Here is a 15,335-nt window from a genome sequence, read left to right on the forward strand (position 1 = left end):
GCAGTCACGGGGAGGATGTGCAGACTCCACACAGACAGTGACCCAAGTCGAAATCGAATTTGGGACCCTGGAGCTGTGAAGCAATTGTGCTATCCACAATGCTACCGTGCTGCCCTTAAGAAGCTAACCTACACTCCATTATTCTACCCTAATCCATGTACCTATCCAATAGCCGCTTGAAGGTCCCTAACGTTTCCGACTCAACTACTTCCACAGGCAGTGCATTCCATGCCCCCACCACTCTCTGGGTAAAGAACCTACCTCTGACATCCCCTCTATATCTTCCACCATTTATCTTAAATTTATGTCCCCTTGTAACTTTTTCCACCCGGGGAAAAAGTCTCTGACTGTCTACTCTATCTATTCCCCTAATCATCTTATAAACCTCTATCAAGTCGCCCCTCATCCTTCTCCGTTCTAATGAGAAAAGGCCTAGCACCCTCAACCTTTCCTCGTATGACCTACTCTTCATTCCAGGCAACATCCTGGTAAATCTCCTTTGCACCTTTTCCAAAGCTTCCACATCTTTCCTAAAATGAGGCGACCAGAACTACACACAGTACTCCAAATGTGGCCTGACCTAGGTTTTGTACAGCTGCATCATCACCTCACGGCTCTTAAATTCAATCCCTCTGCTAATGAACGCTAGCACACCATTGGCCTTCTTCACAGCTCTATCCACTTGAGTGGCAACTTTCAAAGATCTATGAACATAGACCCCAAGATCTCTCTGCTCCTCCACATTGCCAAGAACCCTACCGTTAACCCTGTATTCCGCATTCATATTTGTCCTTCCAAAATGGACAGCCTCACACTTGTCAGGGTTAAACTCCATCTGCCACTTCTCAGCCCAGCTCTGCATTCTATCTATGTCTCTTTGAAGCCGACAACAGCCCTCCTCACTATCCACAACTCCACCAATCTTCGTATCATCTGCAAATTTACTGACCCACCCTTCAACTCCCTCATCCAAGTCGTTAATGAAAATCACAAACAGCAGAGGACCCAGAACTGATCCCTGCGGCACACCACTGATAACTGGGCTCCAGGCTGAATATTTGCCATCCACCACCACTCTCTGTCTTCTATCGGTTAGCCAGTTTGTTATCCAACTGGCCAAATTTCCCACTATCCCATGCCTCCTTACTTTCTGCACAAGCCTACCTTGGGGAACCTTGTCAAATGCCTTACTAAAATCCATGTACACTACATCCACTGCTTTACCTTCATCCACATGCTTGGTCACCTCCTCAAAGAAGTCAATAAGACTTGTAAGGCAAGACCAACCCCTCACAAATCCATGCTGACTATCCCTAATCAGCAGTGCCTTTCCAGATGCTCAGAAATCCTATCCCTCAGTACCCTTTCCATTACTTTGCCTACCACCGAAGTAAGATTAACTGGCCTGTAATTCCCAGGGTTATCCCTATTCCCTTTATTGAACAGGGGCACGACATTCGCCACTCTCCAATCCTCTGGTACCACCCCTGTTGACAGCGAGGACGAAAAGATCATTGCCAACGGCTCTGCAATTTCATTTCTTGCTTCCCATAGAATCCTTGGATATATCCCGTCAGGCCCGGGGGACTTGTCTATCCTCAAGTTTTTCAAAACGCACAACACATCTTCCTTCCTGACAAGTATCTCCTCGAGCTTATCAGTATGTTTCACACTGTCCTCTCCAACAATATGGCCCCTCTCATTTGTAAATACTGAAGAAAAATACTTGTTCAAGACCTCTCCTATCTCTTCAGACTCAATACACAATCTCCCGCTACTGTCCTTGATCGGACCTACCCTTGCTCTAGTCATTCTCATATTTCTCACATATGTGTAAAAGGCCTTGGGGTTTTCCTTGATCCTACCTGCCAAAGATTTTTCATGCCCTCTCTTAGCTCTCCTAATCCCTTTCTTCAGTTCCCTCCTGGCTATCTTGTATCCCTCCAGCGCCCTGTCTGAACCTTGTTTCTTCAGCCTTACATCAGTCTCCTTCTTCCTCTTAACAAGACATTCAACCTCTCTTGTCAACCATGGTTCCCTCACTCGACCATCTCTTCCCTGCCTGACAGGGACATACATATCAAAGACACGCAGTACCTGTTCCTTGAACAAGTTCCACATTTCACTTGTGTCCTTCCCTGACAGCCTATGTTCCCAACTTCTGCACTTCAATTCTTGTCTGACAGCATTGTATTTACCCTTCCCCCATTTATAAACCTTGCCCTGTTACAAGCGCCTATCCCTCTCCATAATTAAAGTGAAAGTCACAGAATTGTGGTCACTACCTCCAAAATGCTCCCCCACTAATAAATCTATCACCTGCCCTGGTTCATTACCAAGTACTAAATCCAATATGGCCTCCCCTCTGGTCGGACAATCTACATACTGTGTTAGAAAAGCTTCCTGGACACACTGCTCAAACACTACCCCATCCAAACTATTTGATCTAAAGAGTTTCCACTCAATGTTTGGGAAGTTGAAGTCACCCATGACTACTACCCTGTGACTTCTGCACCTTTCCAAAATCTGTTTCCCAATCTGTTCCTCCACATCTCTGCTGCTATTGGGGGGCCTATAGAAAACTCCCAACAAGGTGACTGCTCCTTTCCTATTTCTGACTTCAACCCATATTACCTCAGTAGGCAGATCCCCCTCGAACTGCCTTTCTGCAGCTGTTATACTATCTCTAATTAACAATGCCACCCCCCCACCTCTTTTACCATCCTCCCTAATCTTGTTGAAACATCTATAACCAGGGACCTCCAACAACCATTTCTGCCCCTCTTCTATCCAAGTTTCCATGATAGCCACCACATCGTAGTCCCAAGTACCGATCCATGCCTTAAGTTCACCCACCTTATTCCTGATGCTTCTTGCATTAAAGTATACACACTTCAACTCATCTCCTTGCCTGCAAGTACTCTCCTTTGTCATTATTACCTTCCCCACTGCATCACTACGTGCTTTGGCGTCCTGACTATCGGCTTCCTTAGTTGCTGGACCACAGATCCGGTTCCCATTCCCCAGCCAAATTAGTTTAAACCCTCCCGAAGAGTACTAGAAAACCTCCCCCCCCAGGATATTGGTGCCCCTCTGGTTCACATGCAACCCGTCCTGCTTGTACAGGTCCCACCTTCCCCAGAATGCGCTCCAATTATCCAAATACCTGAAGCCCTTCCTCCTACACCATTCCTGCAGCCACGTGTTCAACTGCACTCTCTCCCTATTCCTAGCCTCGCTATCACGTGGCACCGGCAACAAACCAGAGATGACAACTCTGTCTGTCCTGGCCTTTAACTTCCAGCCTAACTCCCTAAACTTGTTTATTACCTCCACACCCTTTTTCCTACCTACGTCGTTGGCACCAATGTGCACCACGACTTCTGGCTGCTCACCCTCCCCCTTCAGGATCCTGAAGACACGATCTGAGACATCCCTGGCCCTGGCACCCGGGGGGCAACATACCTTTCGGGAGTCTCGCTCGCGACCACAGAATCTCCTATCTATTCCCCTAACCATTGAATCTCCTATTACTATTGCTTTTCTATGCTCCCCCCTTCCCTTCTGAGCCCCAGAGCCAGACTCACTGTCAGGGACCTGGCCGCTGGGGCCTTCCCCCGGTAGGTCATCACCCCCAACAGCATCCAAAATGGTATACTTGTTTTGAAGGGGAATGGCCACGAGGGATCCCTGCACTGTCTGCCTGTTAGTTTTCTTTCCCCTGACTGTAACCCAGCTACTCTTGTCCAGTACCTTTGGTGTGGCTACCTCCCTGTAACTCTTCTCTATAACCCCTTCTGCCTCCCGGATGATCCGAAGTTCATCCAGCCCCAGCTCCAGTTCCCTAACACGGTCTCTGAGAAGCTGTAGTTGGGTGCACTTCCCGCAGGTATAGTCAGCGGGGACACCAGTGGTATCCCTCACCACCCACATCCTACAGGAGGAGCATGCAACTGCCCTAGCCTCCATCCCCTCTTACTTTACAGAATTAGCTGCCCCGTAGACCAACTGGACCTCCGCACTCCGACTCTGCTTCCAGTCAGCGTCCTCTAAACTCCTGGCTCCCTTCACGCTCTTTGATAAATATAGGAAATGAAATGTAAGGAGCACCTTACTCCCTCCTCACCTAACTCCCTCAGTCACCAAACTCTCAATGTAGCACTCAAATGCCACAAGCTCAGCACTCCCTCAGTCACCAAACTCTCAATGTAGCACTCAAATGCCACAAGCTCAGCACTCCAGTGCAAACAAAGTCTGCACTATAACTAGCTCCTATTTATGCTGTGACTCTGGCCTCTGAAAACTGGCCTAATGCAATTAATTAATTAACAAGCTCCAGCTGCAAGTAAGCACAAGTAGAACCTTGTTTAAAGCTGATTCAAAATTCACCTTCTTATGGACCAAACAGCAACTTTTAAGTTAATTAACTAAATAAAAGAAATACTAGACTTTAAATAAAAATGAATCCTTATACTCCCTCAGTCACCAAACTCTCACTGTAGCACTCAAATGCCACAAGCTCAGCACTCCAGTGCATTACCTTGTGTATTAACCTTTTGTGCAGCATCTGATCTAATGCCTTCTGGAAGTCCAAATATATTACATCTACAGGACCCCCAGTATCCACTTTGCTTGTTGCATCTTCAAAGAATTCCAGCAAATTAGTCAAACACGATTTACCCTTCATAAAACAATGCTGACTCTAATGGATTGCGTTTCGACTTTCCAAATGGCCCGTTATTACTTCCTTAATAATTGATTCCAACAGTTTCCCAACGACAGACCTTAAACTAACTGGTCTATATTTTCCTACTTTTTGCCGTCCTCCCGTTTTGAATGGGGGGGGGATTACATTAGCCATTTTCCAATCCACTGGAACCTTTCCAGAATCTAGGGAATTTTGGAGTATTATGATCAATGCCTCCACTATCTCTGCAGTCACTTCCTTTCATACCCTAGGATGTAGGCCATCAGGCCCTGGGGACTTGTCTATTTTCAAGCTCAATAGTTTGCCCAGTACTTTTACCCGAGTGATGGCAATTGTTCCAAGTTCCTCCTTTTCATCAACCTCTGCATTAACTATTACTATTGGGATGGTTCTTGTGTGCTCCACCATGAAAACCTAAGCAAAGTATTGATTTAGTGTCTCTGCCATTTCTGTGTTCCCATTGTTAACTCCCCAGTGTCGTGTTCTAAGGGATGAACGGTGACTTTAGTTACTCTCATCTTTTTTATCTGCTTAGAGAATCTTTAGCTTATCCGTTTTTATATCTTGCTGCAGATTTCTTTCATAATTTACTTTTGCTTTTTTTATTTTTTTTTTGTAAACCTTTGTTGGCCTTTAAAAGTTGCCCAATCCTTCAGCCTGCCACTGACCGTTGCAATATGGTATGTCTTCGGTTTTGCCTTTATGTTATCTTTCACCTCCTTGCGTAGCCACAGATGCATTTCCCCCCTCTTTACAATCTTTCTGCTTCTCTGGAATATATTTTAGTTGGGAGGAATCTAATATCTTCTTAAATGTCTGCCACTGTTCATCAACTGTTCTCCCTTTTAGTCTTTCTGCCCAGTCCACTAGGGCCAAATATGTTCTTGTGCCTGTATAATTACCTTGGTTTAACACCGCACCACTAGTGTGGGACTCACGTTTATTGTCCTGAAACGGAACTTGAAATACAAATATCCCAAGAGGATCCTTTACTACATCATTAACTAATCCCATATCGTTACACAACACTAAATCCAAAACAGACTGCTCCCTGGTTGTTTTGACAACATACAATTCCAAGAAACAATCTCTAATACACTCGATGAACTCTCCCTCGAGGCTGCCCTTGCCAATTTGATTAATAGAGTCCATATGCATATTAAAATCACACATGATTATTTTCTTATTGAAGGACCTACAGATTACTCCCAACAGAGACTTCCTTTCTTTACTATTTCTAATTTCTAACCAGACTGATTCCAATGCCTATATAATTTCTCACGACAGCACTGATCACTTCTTTTACTACCAAAGCTACACCACCTCCACCACCTCCTTTTCCTCTCTGTCTCCCCTTCCAAAACATTGGGCACCTTTGAAAAGCCAACTCTCAGACCTGGTCTCCTTGTAACCATGTCTCAGTAATCGCCACCAAATCATACCTCTTTGTCTCCGTTTGCATTGTTCATTCATTCATTTTATTCCGAATGCTATGAGCATTCAGATACAAAGCCTTTACGTTTGTTCTATTAATAGTTCCCCCCCCCCCCCCTCCTCGTCCCAGATGATTCAAGTGGAGCCTATCCCCATGGAACAGCTTCCTCTTTCCCCGGTACTGGTTCCAATGTTCCATGAACTCGAATCCATTTCTCCCACTCCAATCTTTGAGCCCGGCATTTACGTCTTTAATCTTATTGACCCAATGCCAACCCGTGGCTTGGGTAGTAATACGCTGATTATCACCTTTGTGGTTTGGCTTTTTAATTTTGCACCTACCTGCTCGTATGCCCTCCACAAAACTGCTTTCCTCATTCTACCTGTATCATTCGTACCTGGACCACAACTGAAATTTTCCCCTCCCACTCCATGTTCTTCTGCAGCCCAGATGAGATGTCCTTAACCCTGGCATCAGGTAGGCCACACTTGATCCTGGCTGCAGAGAACAATGTCTATTCCCCTAACTCTACTATCACCAACCATGATTACATTTTTGTTTTGACCCTGACTAGAATGGCTCCCTGTACCATGGTTCTATGCTCGGTTTGTTCATCCTCCCTGCAGTCCCGCTCTTGTCCACACGGGGAGCACAAATCTCAAACCTGTTGACAAGGGCAGGGGCTGAGGTTCTTGCAGTGCTACTTCTTGACTCTCTACCTGGCTCACTCATAGTCACACCCTCCTGTTCCCTGACCACTGACCAAATTTAAGTTAGTTAATCTAAGGGGCGTCACTGCCTGCTAAAACACAGCATCCAGGTAACTCTCCCCCTCCCTGATGTGTCGCAATGTCTGAAGCTCGGACTCCAGCTCATTAACTCTGAGTCGAAGTTCCTCGAGCAACCAACACTTGCTACAGATGTGGTCGATATGAACCACAATGGTGCCCACCAGTCCCAACATGCTGCAGCTACAACACATCGCCTGGCCCTGCATCCACCCCTACTGTATTTAATTAGATTTTCAATTTGTTTTTGATTTTACAGCTAACCTTTAGTTTACACTCTGTAATTTCTCCTACCTAGCCTTCAATCTTGGAGAGAAATACTCATCGACCAATCACTTACCTGCGATATCACACGGACATGTTCACTGGCTGTTGTGGGACTGCTGCGGCCTATCTCCCAGCTCTCCGGCCTTGGTCTGCCCCTGCACCCACTGGCACTCACTTTTCATCTGCTCTTCTTGCTGCTGACTGCCTCCGCGCCTTCCTTTCTCCAGGTAGCTAGACGCTGAGAGATTGTTCCCCTGGCTGGGAAATCTAAAACATGGTGGCACAGTGTCAGGATAATGTCATTTAGGATTGAGACGAGGAGGAATTACTTCCTTCACAGGGCTGTGAACCTTTGGGATTATCTGCCCCAGAGGGTTGTGGATATTCCATTGTGAATCCATTTACATCTGGGATGGACGGATTTTTTGTCCCTGATGAATCAAGGGATATGGGGAGCAGGCAGAAAAGTGGAGATAAAGCCAAAGATCAGCCACGATCGTATGGAATGGCGGAGCAGGCTCGACAAGCCATATTATCTACTCCTGTGCTATTTCTGGTGTTCTTATGTATGTAAAAGATCCATGTTCCATCATTGAGTCCTGCTGGTCGGCACACTGCATCCGCAAGCCAAATAATTCAACTCCCGAGGCAGAACCTGTTTTCACAACTTAAGAATGCCACCCACTCTCAAGGAGGACAGCAAAAACATTTTTGAAGGCCTCATTGAAAAGGAGACATGTGGTGAATGTAATATAGATGTATATATGTTAATTCACACTGTCTTTGTAAACGCAGTAGCGCCATCCTACCACTAGGGGGAGTAGCGCTGGGAGCACTCAGGAACTTGTAATGGGCTCCACCCTTGCCTCCACCTATGACTCCTCCCCCTAGTGCAGCTGTATAAATACCCTTGTCCCGAGTCAGCCTGGGTCACTACGAGTTCATCGACAGGTAACAGGCTGGCTCTGAAGTAAGTCGATTAAAGCCTAGATTCACATCGGAAACACGTGTCTGGTGAATTGATGGTTCCATCAAGACAAATCAACATTAGTACATGGGAAGAACTCGCCACGTCCTTGTCGGACATTATCATGTTGCTGTTTGTAGGCTTTTGCTATCTGCACATTGGATGCTGTCTTTCCCTTATTACAGCACTTCAAAAACCTAACTTGGCTGTAAGGAGGTTGGAGAGGTGTCCTGAGATTGTGGAAGACCAGTATAAATGCAAGCCCTTGTGCTTTCTCTGAATATAATTTTTTAATATATCCACAAAGTTAAACTCACCAAGCCTTTATCTCAAAGTATAGCACTTCTATCAACTCTCTTCCAGTATGGTAAAAGAAGAGAGTTCTGTTGGCGGATGATTCGTGCCTACAGCGACATGACTGAGCTGACAGAAGATAAGGAAACACAGAAATGTTATGCTTTGGCTGGTAAGAAGTCTATTATTGAAACTCTAAAATGTAACTGTGTCCTGCTTCATTCTGACCTCTTGAGCAGCGCTGATTTTAATCTCCCCACTATCAGTGGCCGTGCTTTCTGATGCCTTGGCCTCAAGCTCTGAAATTCCCTCCATCAACCTCTCCACCTTTGTGTCCCGATCTTCCTTTCAGGCACTCCTTAAAATCGAGCTTTTGACCATCTGCACTAATGTTAATTTTGTGGCTGGTGGGGCGCAAGTTTCCTTTCGGACACTCCTGTGAAGTTATTCGGTTTTATCATATTAAAGACGGTATATATACAAGATTTCTTTCCTTTTCCCCTTAATTTTGTATCTTCCGCCGGGCAATTTCGCCCTGGAGGTTTTGTCTTCCCACCCCACCCCGCCCCAAAAGGTTTTTTCTGTCTTTTCCCCAGAGGTTTTGGGTTTCGTCTTTTCCTCGGAGGTTTTGCCTTTTTCCCCCTCGAGGATAGTCTTTTCCTTTGGAGGAATTTTGCCTGTGATTTTGTCATTTCTCCCTCAAAAGTTCTGACTTTTCCCCTTTGAGGTCCGCCTTTTCCCCCTCGAGGCTCTGCCTTTCCTAACCAGTGTCTTTCTTGCCTTTCCCTAAGGCGCCGACGTGTGCTGGGGTCCAATATCACAGGGAGCAGCAGGATCCCGGGAACTTGCCCAAGTGGCCAGTCCTCCTGTGTGAGTCGTACATTGGCCAGGCAAGGGTTCACAATCAAGTCCAATTTTGTCCTCGCCTGACCAGCATGATTACACACTTTCAACAAAGAACACTGGATCACCATCAGAAGCAGCAGTCTTACTCCATTGCCCTGTGGCACTGTCTATAATTGTATCACAAGTGCTTTTCAATCAGAATTTACAGTGCGAATTGTTGTGTTTCCTCAACAGCGTAAAACAAGAATCAAACTACCGTTCTTCTTGGTGTATATGACTCAGTTCTATTCTGGGTAGCAGAGTGGTTAGCACTGTTGCTTCACAGCACCAGGAACCTGGGGTCGATTCCCAGCTTGGGTCACACTGTGTGTGGAGTCTGCACACTCTCCCCATGTCTGCGTGAGTTTCCGGTTTCTTCCCACGCTCCAAAGATGTGTGGGTTAGGTGGATTGACCATGCTAAATTTCCCCATCGTGTCCAAAGTGGAGGCGTGGGCTTAAGCGGGGTGCTCTTTCAGGGGCCTGTGTACACCCGATGGGCCCGATAGCCTCCTTCTGCACTGTAAATTCTGTAATTCTTACTTGTTCTTCATTGAAGTGATCTTTGAGTTTGAGCATGAAAATTTTAAGTTGTCTGTTTAACAGGGGGGCACTTAATTTACTTTGCCATTGGGCAACCCAGTTAGATTCGGACCATAAACAGACACCAAGCAAGATTGAGTTTGTAAACTCACATTAGAAACTAAATGCTGTTGAATGTAACATTGCTTAAAATGATACTTAATTCAGTAAGTATGCTGTTATAATTTGGCACTGCAATATTCAACATTTAACAATAATATAAAGAAAATCGGGGGAATCCATCAAGATTGTTTTGTAAATAATTGCCACACTTCGTTTTAAAATTGTGATCATTAGCTCTGAGTAATTTGGTCAGTTTATATTATATCCCAAAGTTCTTGTGTGATTTTTCATTCCACTTTCCCTCATTCTTTGCAGGAAGAGATGAAGCAACTGCCAGCCTGCAGGACCATGGGGACAGTATAGAATGTCAAATATGGTAAGGACTCATTCCTTCCTTTCTCATCTTGTATTAGCCTAGTGGGCCAGTAAAACAACCGCATTGAGGCCTTGTGAAGCGTTGGGATTTTTATTCTGATATGTGAAATAGGAGAGCAATCCAAGGGAGGTTGGGTCAGGAAAAGGGTAGTCAACTGTGGAAGAAATGGGGCGGGATTCTCCGAGCTCCGCTCTGGGCCGAAGAATCGCCGCAACTGCGCCACGTCGCCCCGACACCAGCACGCAATTCTCCGAGGAGCGGAGAATCGGCGCCATTTGCGGCAGCGCCTGCCGTCCGCAGCCGGGCTACCGATTCTCCGGCCTTAATGGGCTGAGCGGCCGCGCAGAAACAGCAGAGTCCCGCCGGCGCCGTCCACACCTGCTCACAGCCGGCGGGAACTCTGCGCGCAGGGTCGGGGCGGCCTGTGGCGGGGGAGGGGTCTGGCCGGCCATCGGGGCCCACCAATCGGCGGGCCGGCCTCTCCAGCCCCGGCCCTATTTTGTTACGCGAGCGGCCCCTGAACCCCATGTTGTGTCGGGGCCGGCGCATTGAGGAAGTCCCCGTGCATGCGTGGATTGGCCCGGCGCCCAATTGGCACCGGGAAGGGAGGCTGGAGCGCGTGAACCGCTCCAGCGCCGTGCTGGCCCCCTGTGTGGGCCAGAATCGGTAGTGCCTGCGCCCGTTTTGCGCCGTTGTGAAACACGACGGCGTTCACGACTGCGCGGACACTCTGCCTCCATTTCGGAGAATCCCGCCCATGGTTCCTCTGCTTGCTGGTTGTAGCAAAGTTGCAAAACACACTGGTCCACACTTTTTTGCCAAAATAGCAGCAAATTTAATGGCACATACGTTTAGCCGCTTGTAATGAGAAGTGGATCGGCATAAGTTGCAGGATGATTATCCCTACACCATTCCTATCGGTTCATTGTTAGCCTCCCTATTAGTTTCAAAATACTGCTGTATTTGCACTTAATTGCCAGTGAACGTTGATGAAAGTTATTGCTGGTACTTAACATTATAATAACCTTTTCAGTGATGAGATTTATGTTTTTGCAATGCCACTTAACCTGTCCATCCCAGAAAGGGAATAATTTAAACAGTGGGGTCTCATTCCTGTCAAGAGAATTTAATTTTTAAAAAATACTTACATTTTTCTCTCTGACAATCCGATCTTTCTTTCCCTCTCGTTCTCTTTATGGACCCAAGTTGACTCTAATTCTCTCACTTTTCTTCTCTGCGATTGCACTGCTTTTTTTAAATCCTGAAACCTCTTCAACTGTTGGTATCATCATTCACTAAGGTCCCAGATGCTGTGTTTCTCTTACCACAACGCTGTATGAATACCTACACCACATGAACCTCAGCAATTCAAGAAGGCAGCTCACCACCACCTTCTCTCAAGAGCTGTTAGGGTTGGGCAATAAAAGTGCGAGCCAAGCCAGCGATTGCCATGTCCTCTGAATTTCCAGAAACTTGCGGGGAAAAAGGTTGGAACGGATGGGTGAGAGGAAAATTCTAATCGGTCCTTTATGATTTCCATTACTCTGTAAACTGAAGAAATCTTCTGCATTTGATGATGTCTCTTCCCTACCGAAGTTATTAATTGTAATTGGATGTCCATTTAAACAGTGGGGATTTTAATATTTGATATTTTTTTTTCCATAACGAAGGCTTGCCGTCGTGTGTCGTCATCTGCAGGACCATGACGTTGAGGATAGGTCTGAAGAAAATAACAGTCTGAAGGTCAGGAAAGTTATTAATTGAAGTGTCTTGAATATACAGTCTGGGACACTGCCAGGCTGCCATTTTTCCCGCAATGGGGAGAGAGGTGGGGAGGGTGCCCTACATGGGTGTGGGGCGGGGGGGGGGGGGGGGGGGGGGGGGTGACTCAGGGAACTTATAGGTAAGTTAAGGCTTTGGGGGTTTGGGTTTTTCGGCACTCCGAATGTAGAGAAATACTTGGCTAAACGCGTTTGTTATGGGACTATTCCCATCCTGGTAAATCCCGCAAGATCTTCATTCATTTTGTTGGTGTTTGTGAAATCTTGCATCCTACAAAACACGTCGACCCATGAACAAGTCGGATCTCTTGGTGTTTGGAGCACTTTGAGGTGCTGAATAAATGCACGTCATTTTTTCTTTCAACTGGAATTTGTGTCTTTTGAATGATCTACCAAGTGTTTAATTTCCTCTTTGCAGTTTTAGCACAAAGGTTATAACATTCATATCAACGAGTGCATCAAGAACCGCCCAGACTGGGGCTGTTGCAGATTTTGGTATATTTCCTAGGGCCATAAATTGACAGTATCAGAGCCCAATCGAATAATGATGCAGTTGCAGAATAGTGTACCCTCGTAATGCAGGCAATCGTGTAATTATTATCAACAAACATGTAAAACATCTGAGAGATGTCACTGAAAATTCCAGTAAAAAGAATGACCATGTTTGATTATGGTGTGGGAGATGTATTGATTAAAGCAAACAGAATTTCCTACCCCCTGTCACATTTTCCTTTCTACCCCTCCCATCCTGAAGGTGGGGTGACATTGATATAATGACTATTAAATGTGACATTTGGAAAGCTGTTGCTGGCATCCCTGAATCCTCCTGATATATGGTTGCCACAGCTGCACTCCTTACCCACCAGCACCTATTTTGAAAATTATCCCGCGCAAACTGTTGTGCCGAACAACTTTGTATTTGTGAATAAAGGTAGGAATCCTGGAAAATACCGGCTTGTCAATTGGGCATGACCCATACAATCACGGTGAGACTAAGCATCATGACTCACCTCCCACCCATCAACACCCACGCGATCTCCTGTTAGAGGCAAAAAAAAATTCTCTGGAGGGAAAATACCCTGAGCCAAATACAGGGTGAGAAATTCTCCAAATTTCAGGTGGCAGCCATGGTGTGAGTGGACGCACATTTGGTGGCTCCCGCTCGTGGTGGAATTTTTGGACCTTTTGCCCAGCTAATGGGTGGATTATGTGACTGAAAAATGTGCAGGAGAGGTGGAGCGAGAGAGTGTCCCATCGATACTTGGATTTGTGGACCAGAAGTGGCCAAAAGAGAAGGGAACAGTCGGTGAAAGTTGGAGTGGTGCCTGCGACACAAGTGATGATGGCGGAGGGTCAGGGACCAATCCTACCCGCGCTGTGGTCGACGGAGCAGCTGATGGGCTTCCTGAACGAGACGTTCACCCAGCAGAGGAAGTAGAACTTGGGGGACCTGACCAGGGTGGAGAAACTCTCCGAACTTCTACAGACCAAAGACAATCGAGCAGTCCAGTAGGCGAGAAAGGCCGAGCTTCGAGCGTTTAATCGGCTACAATTCATGCCGACTCCGTAGACTGGGGAGGTCCCCGGGCACTGGTCCATTCCATGCAAAAGCCCGCATAACCAGCCAAAAAGGGTGGGAAACTCCACACTATCAACCACTTTGAGATACTTGCATTGTGGTGCAAAAGCTGAGCACAGACGCCAAGACTGCCCAGCAGGAGGGATGGAATGCTTCCAGTGCGGCAGAACTGGATATTTCAAGCATTTCTGCAAATCCAGCAATTTTAATTGACAGCAAGTCTTTATGAAACATACTCCTTTCAAGAAATGGGAAGTTCTGAAAACGACAAAGTCAGAGTTCCAAGGGGAAGTAGATGGCCTTGATCCAGACCACTGGTCAGTCAGTTATAGCCCAATTTAAAAGCTTCAGTATTTCTTTTAAAATTGATACTGGTGCAGCTGTTAATATAATATCAGATCATCTTGAATGGATTCAGCTAATGATCCTATATCCATCAGACATCGTGCTACAAGGTCACAAGCCTCATTGAATTCTTCGAGGATGTGACGAGACACATTGATGAAGGTCGGGCAGTGGATGTGGTGTATATGGATTTCAGTAAGGCTTTTGACAAGGTTCCCCATGGTAGGCTCATTCAGTAAGTTAGGGGGCATGGGATACAGGGAAATTTGGCTGTTTGGACACAGAATTGACTGGCCAAAAGAAGACAGCGAGTGGTAGTGGATGGAAAGTATTCTGCCTGGAGGTCGGTGACCAATGGTGTCCCGCAGGGATCTGCTCAAGGACCTCTGCTCTTTTGGACTTGGATGAGGAAGTGGAAGGGTGGGTTAGTAAGTTTGCCAACAAAGTCCCCCAACAAAGGTTGGGGGAGTTGTAGATAGTGTCGAGGGCTGTTGCAGGTTATAACAGGACATTGACAGAATGCAGAGTTGGGCTGAGAAGTGGCAGATGGAGTTCAACCTAGATAAATGTGAAGTGATTCATTTTGGAAGGTTGAATTTGAATGCTGAATACAGGGTTAAAGGCAGGATTCTTGGAAGTGTGGAGGAATAGAGGGTTGTTAAGAAGGTGTATGGTGTGTTGGCTTTCATTAACAGGGGGATTGAGTTAAAGAGCTGCGAGGTTTTGCTGCAGCTTTGTAAAACCCTAGTTAGACCACACTTGGAAAACTGTGTCCAGTTCTGGTTGCCTCATTATAGGAAGGATGTGGATGCTTTGGAGAGGGTATAGAGGAGATTTACCAGGATGCTGCCTGGACTGGAGGGCATGTCTTATGAAGAACGGTTGAGGGAACTAAGGCTTTTCTCACTGGAGCAAAGAAGGAAGAGAGGTGACTTGATAGAGGTGTACAAGGTGATGAGAGGCATGGATAGAGTGGATAGCCAGAGACTTTTCCCCAGGGTGGAAATGGCTGTCATGAGGGGACATCATTTTAAGGTGAGTGGAGGAAGGTATAGGGGAGATGTCAGAGGTAGATTCTTTACACAGTGAGTGGTGGGTGCATGGAATGCACTGCCAGTGGAGGTGACTTTATTAGGGACTTTTAAGCAACTCTTAGACAGGCACATGGACAGCAGTAAGTTGAAGGGATGTAGGTTGATCTCAGATTAGGATTAATGGTCGGCACAGCATCGTGGGCTGAAGGGCCTGTACTGTGCTGTACTGTTC

The 15,335-nt window shown here is 46.3% G+C and overlaps 1 protein-coding gene across 1 annotated transcript in view; it reads left to right on the forward strand.

The window, feature by feature from the left end:
• The window catches only part of LOC119957974 (regulator of microtubule dynamics protein 3-like), a 70,949-nt gene that overhangs the window by 15,722 nt on the left and 39,892 nt on the right, over window positions 1-15,335 (forward strand). Inside the window, exons 4-6 of the mRNA XM_038786219.1 lie at window positions 8,529-8,631; window positions 10,304-10,364; window positions 12,035-12,107. Coding sequence (XP_038642147.1) covers window positions 8,529-8,631; window positions 10,304-10,364; window positions 12,035-12,107 — 237 coding nt within the window. The remainder of the gene's footprint in view (window positions 1-8,528; window positions 8,632-10,303; window positions 10,365-12,034; window positions 12,108-15,335) is intronic.

This window comes from Scyliorhinus canicula, chromosome 27 (genome assembly GCF_902713615.1).
Source record: "Scyliorhinus canicula chromosome 27, sScyCan1.1, whole genome shotgun sequence".
Lineage (NCBI taxonomy): Eukaryota > Metazoa > Chordata > Chondrichthyes > Carcharhiniformes > Scyliorhinidae > Scyliorhinus > Scyliorhinus canicula.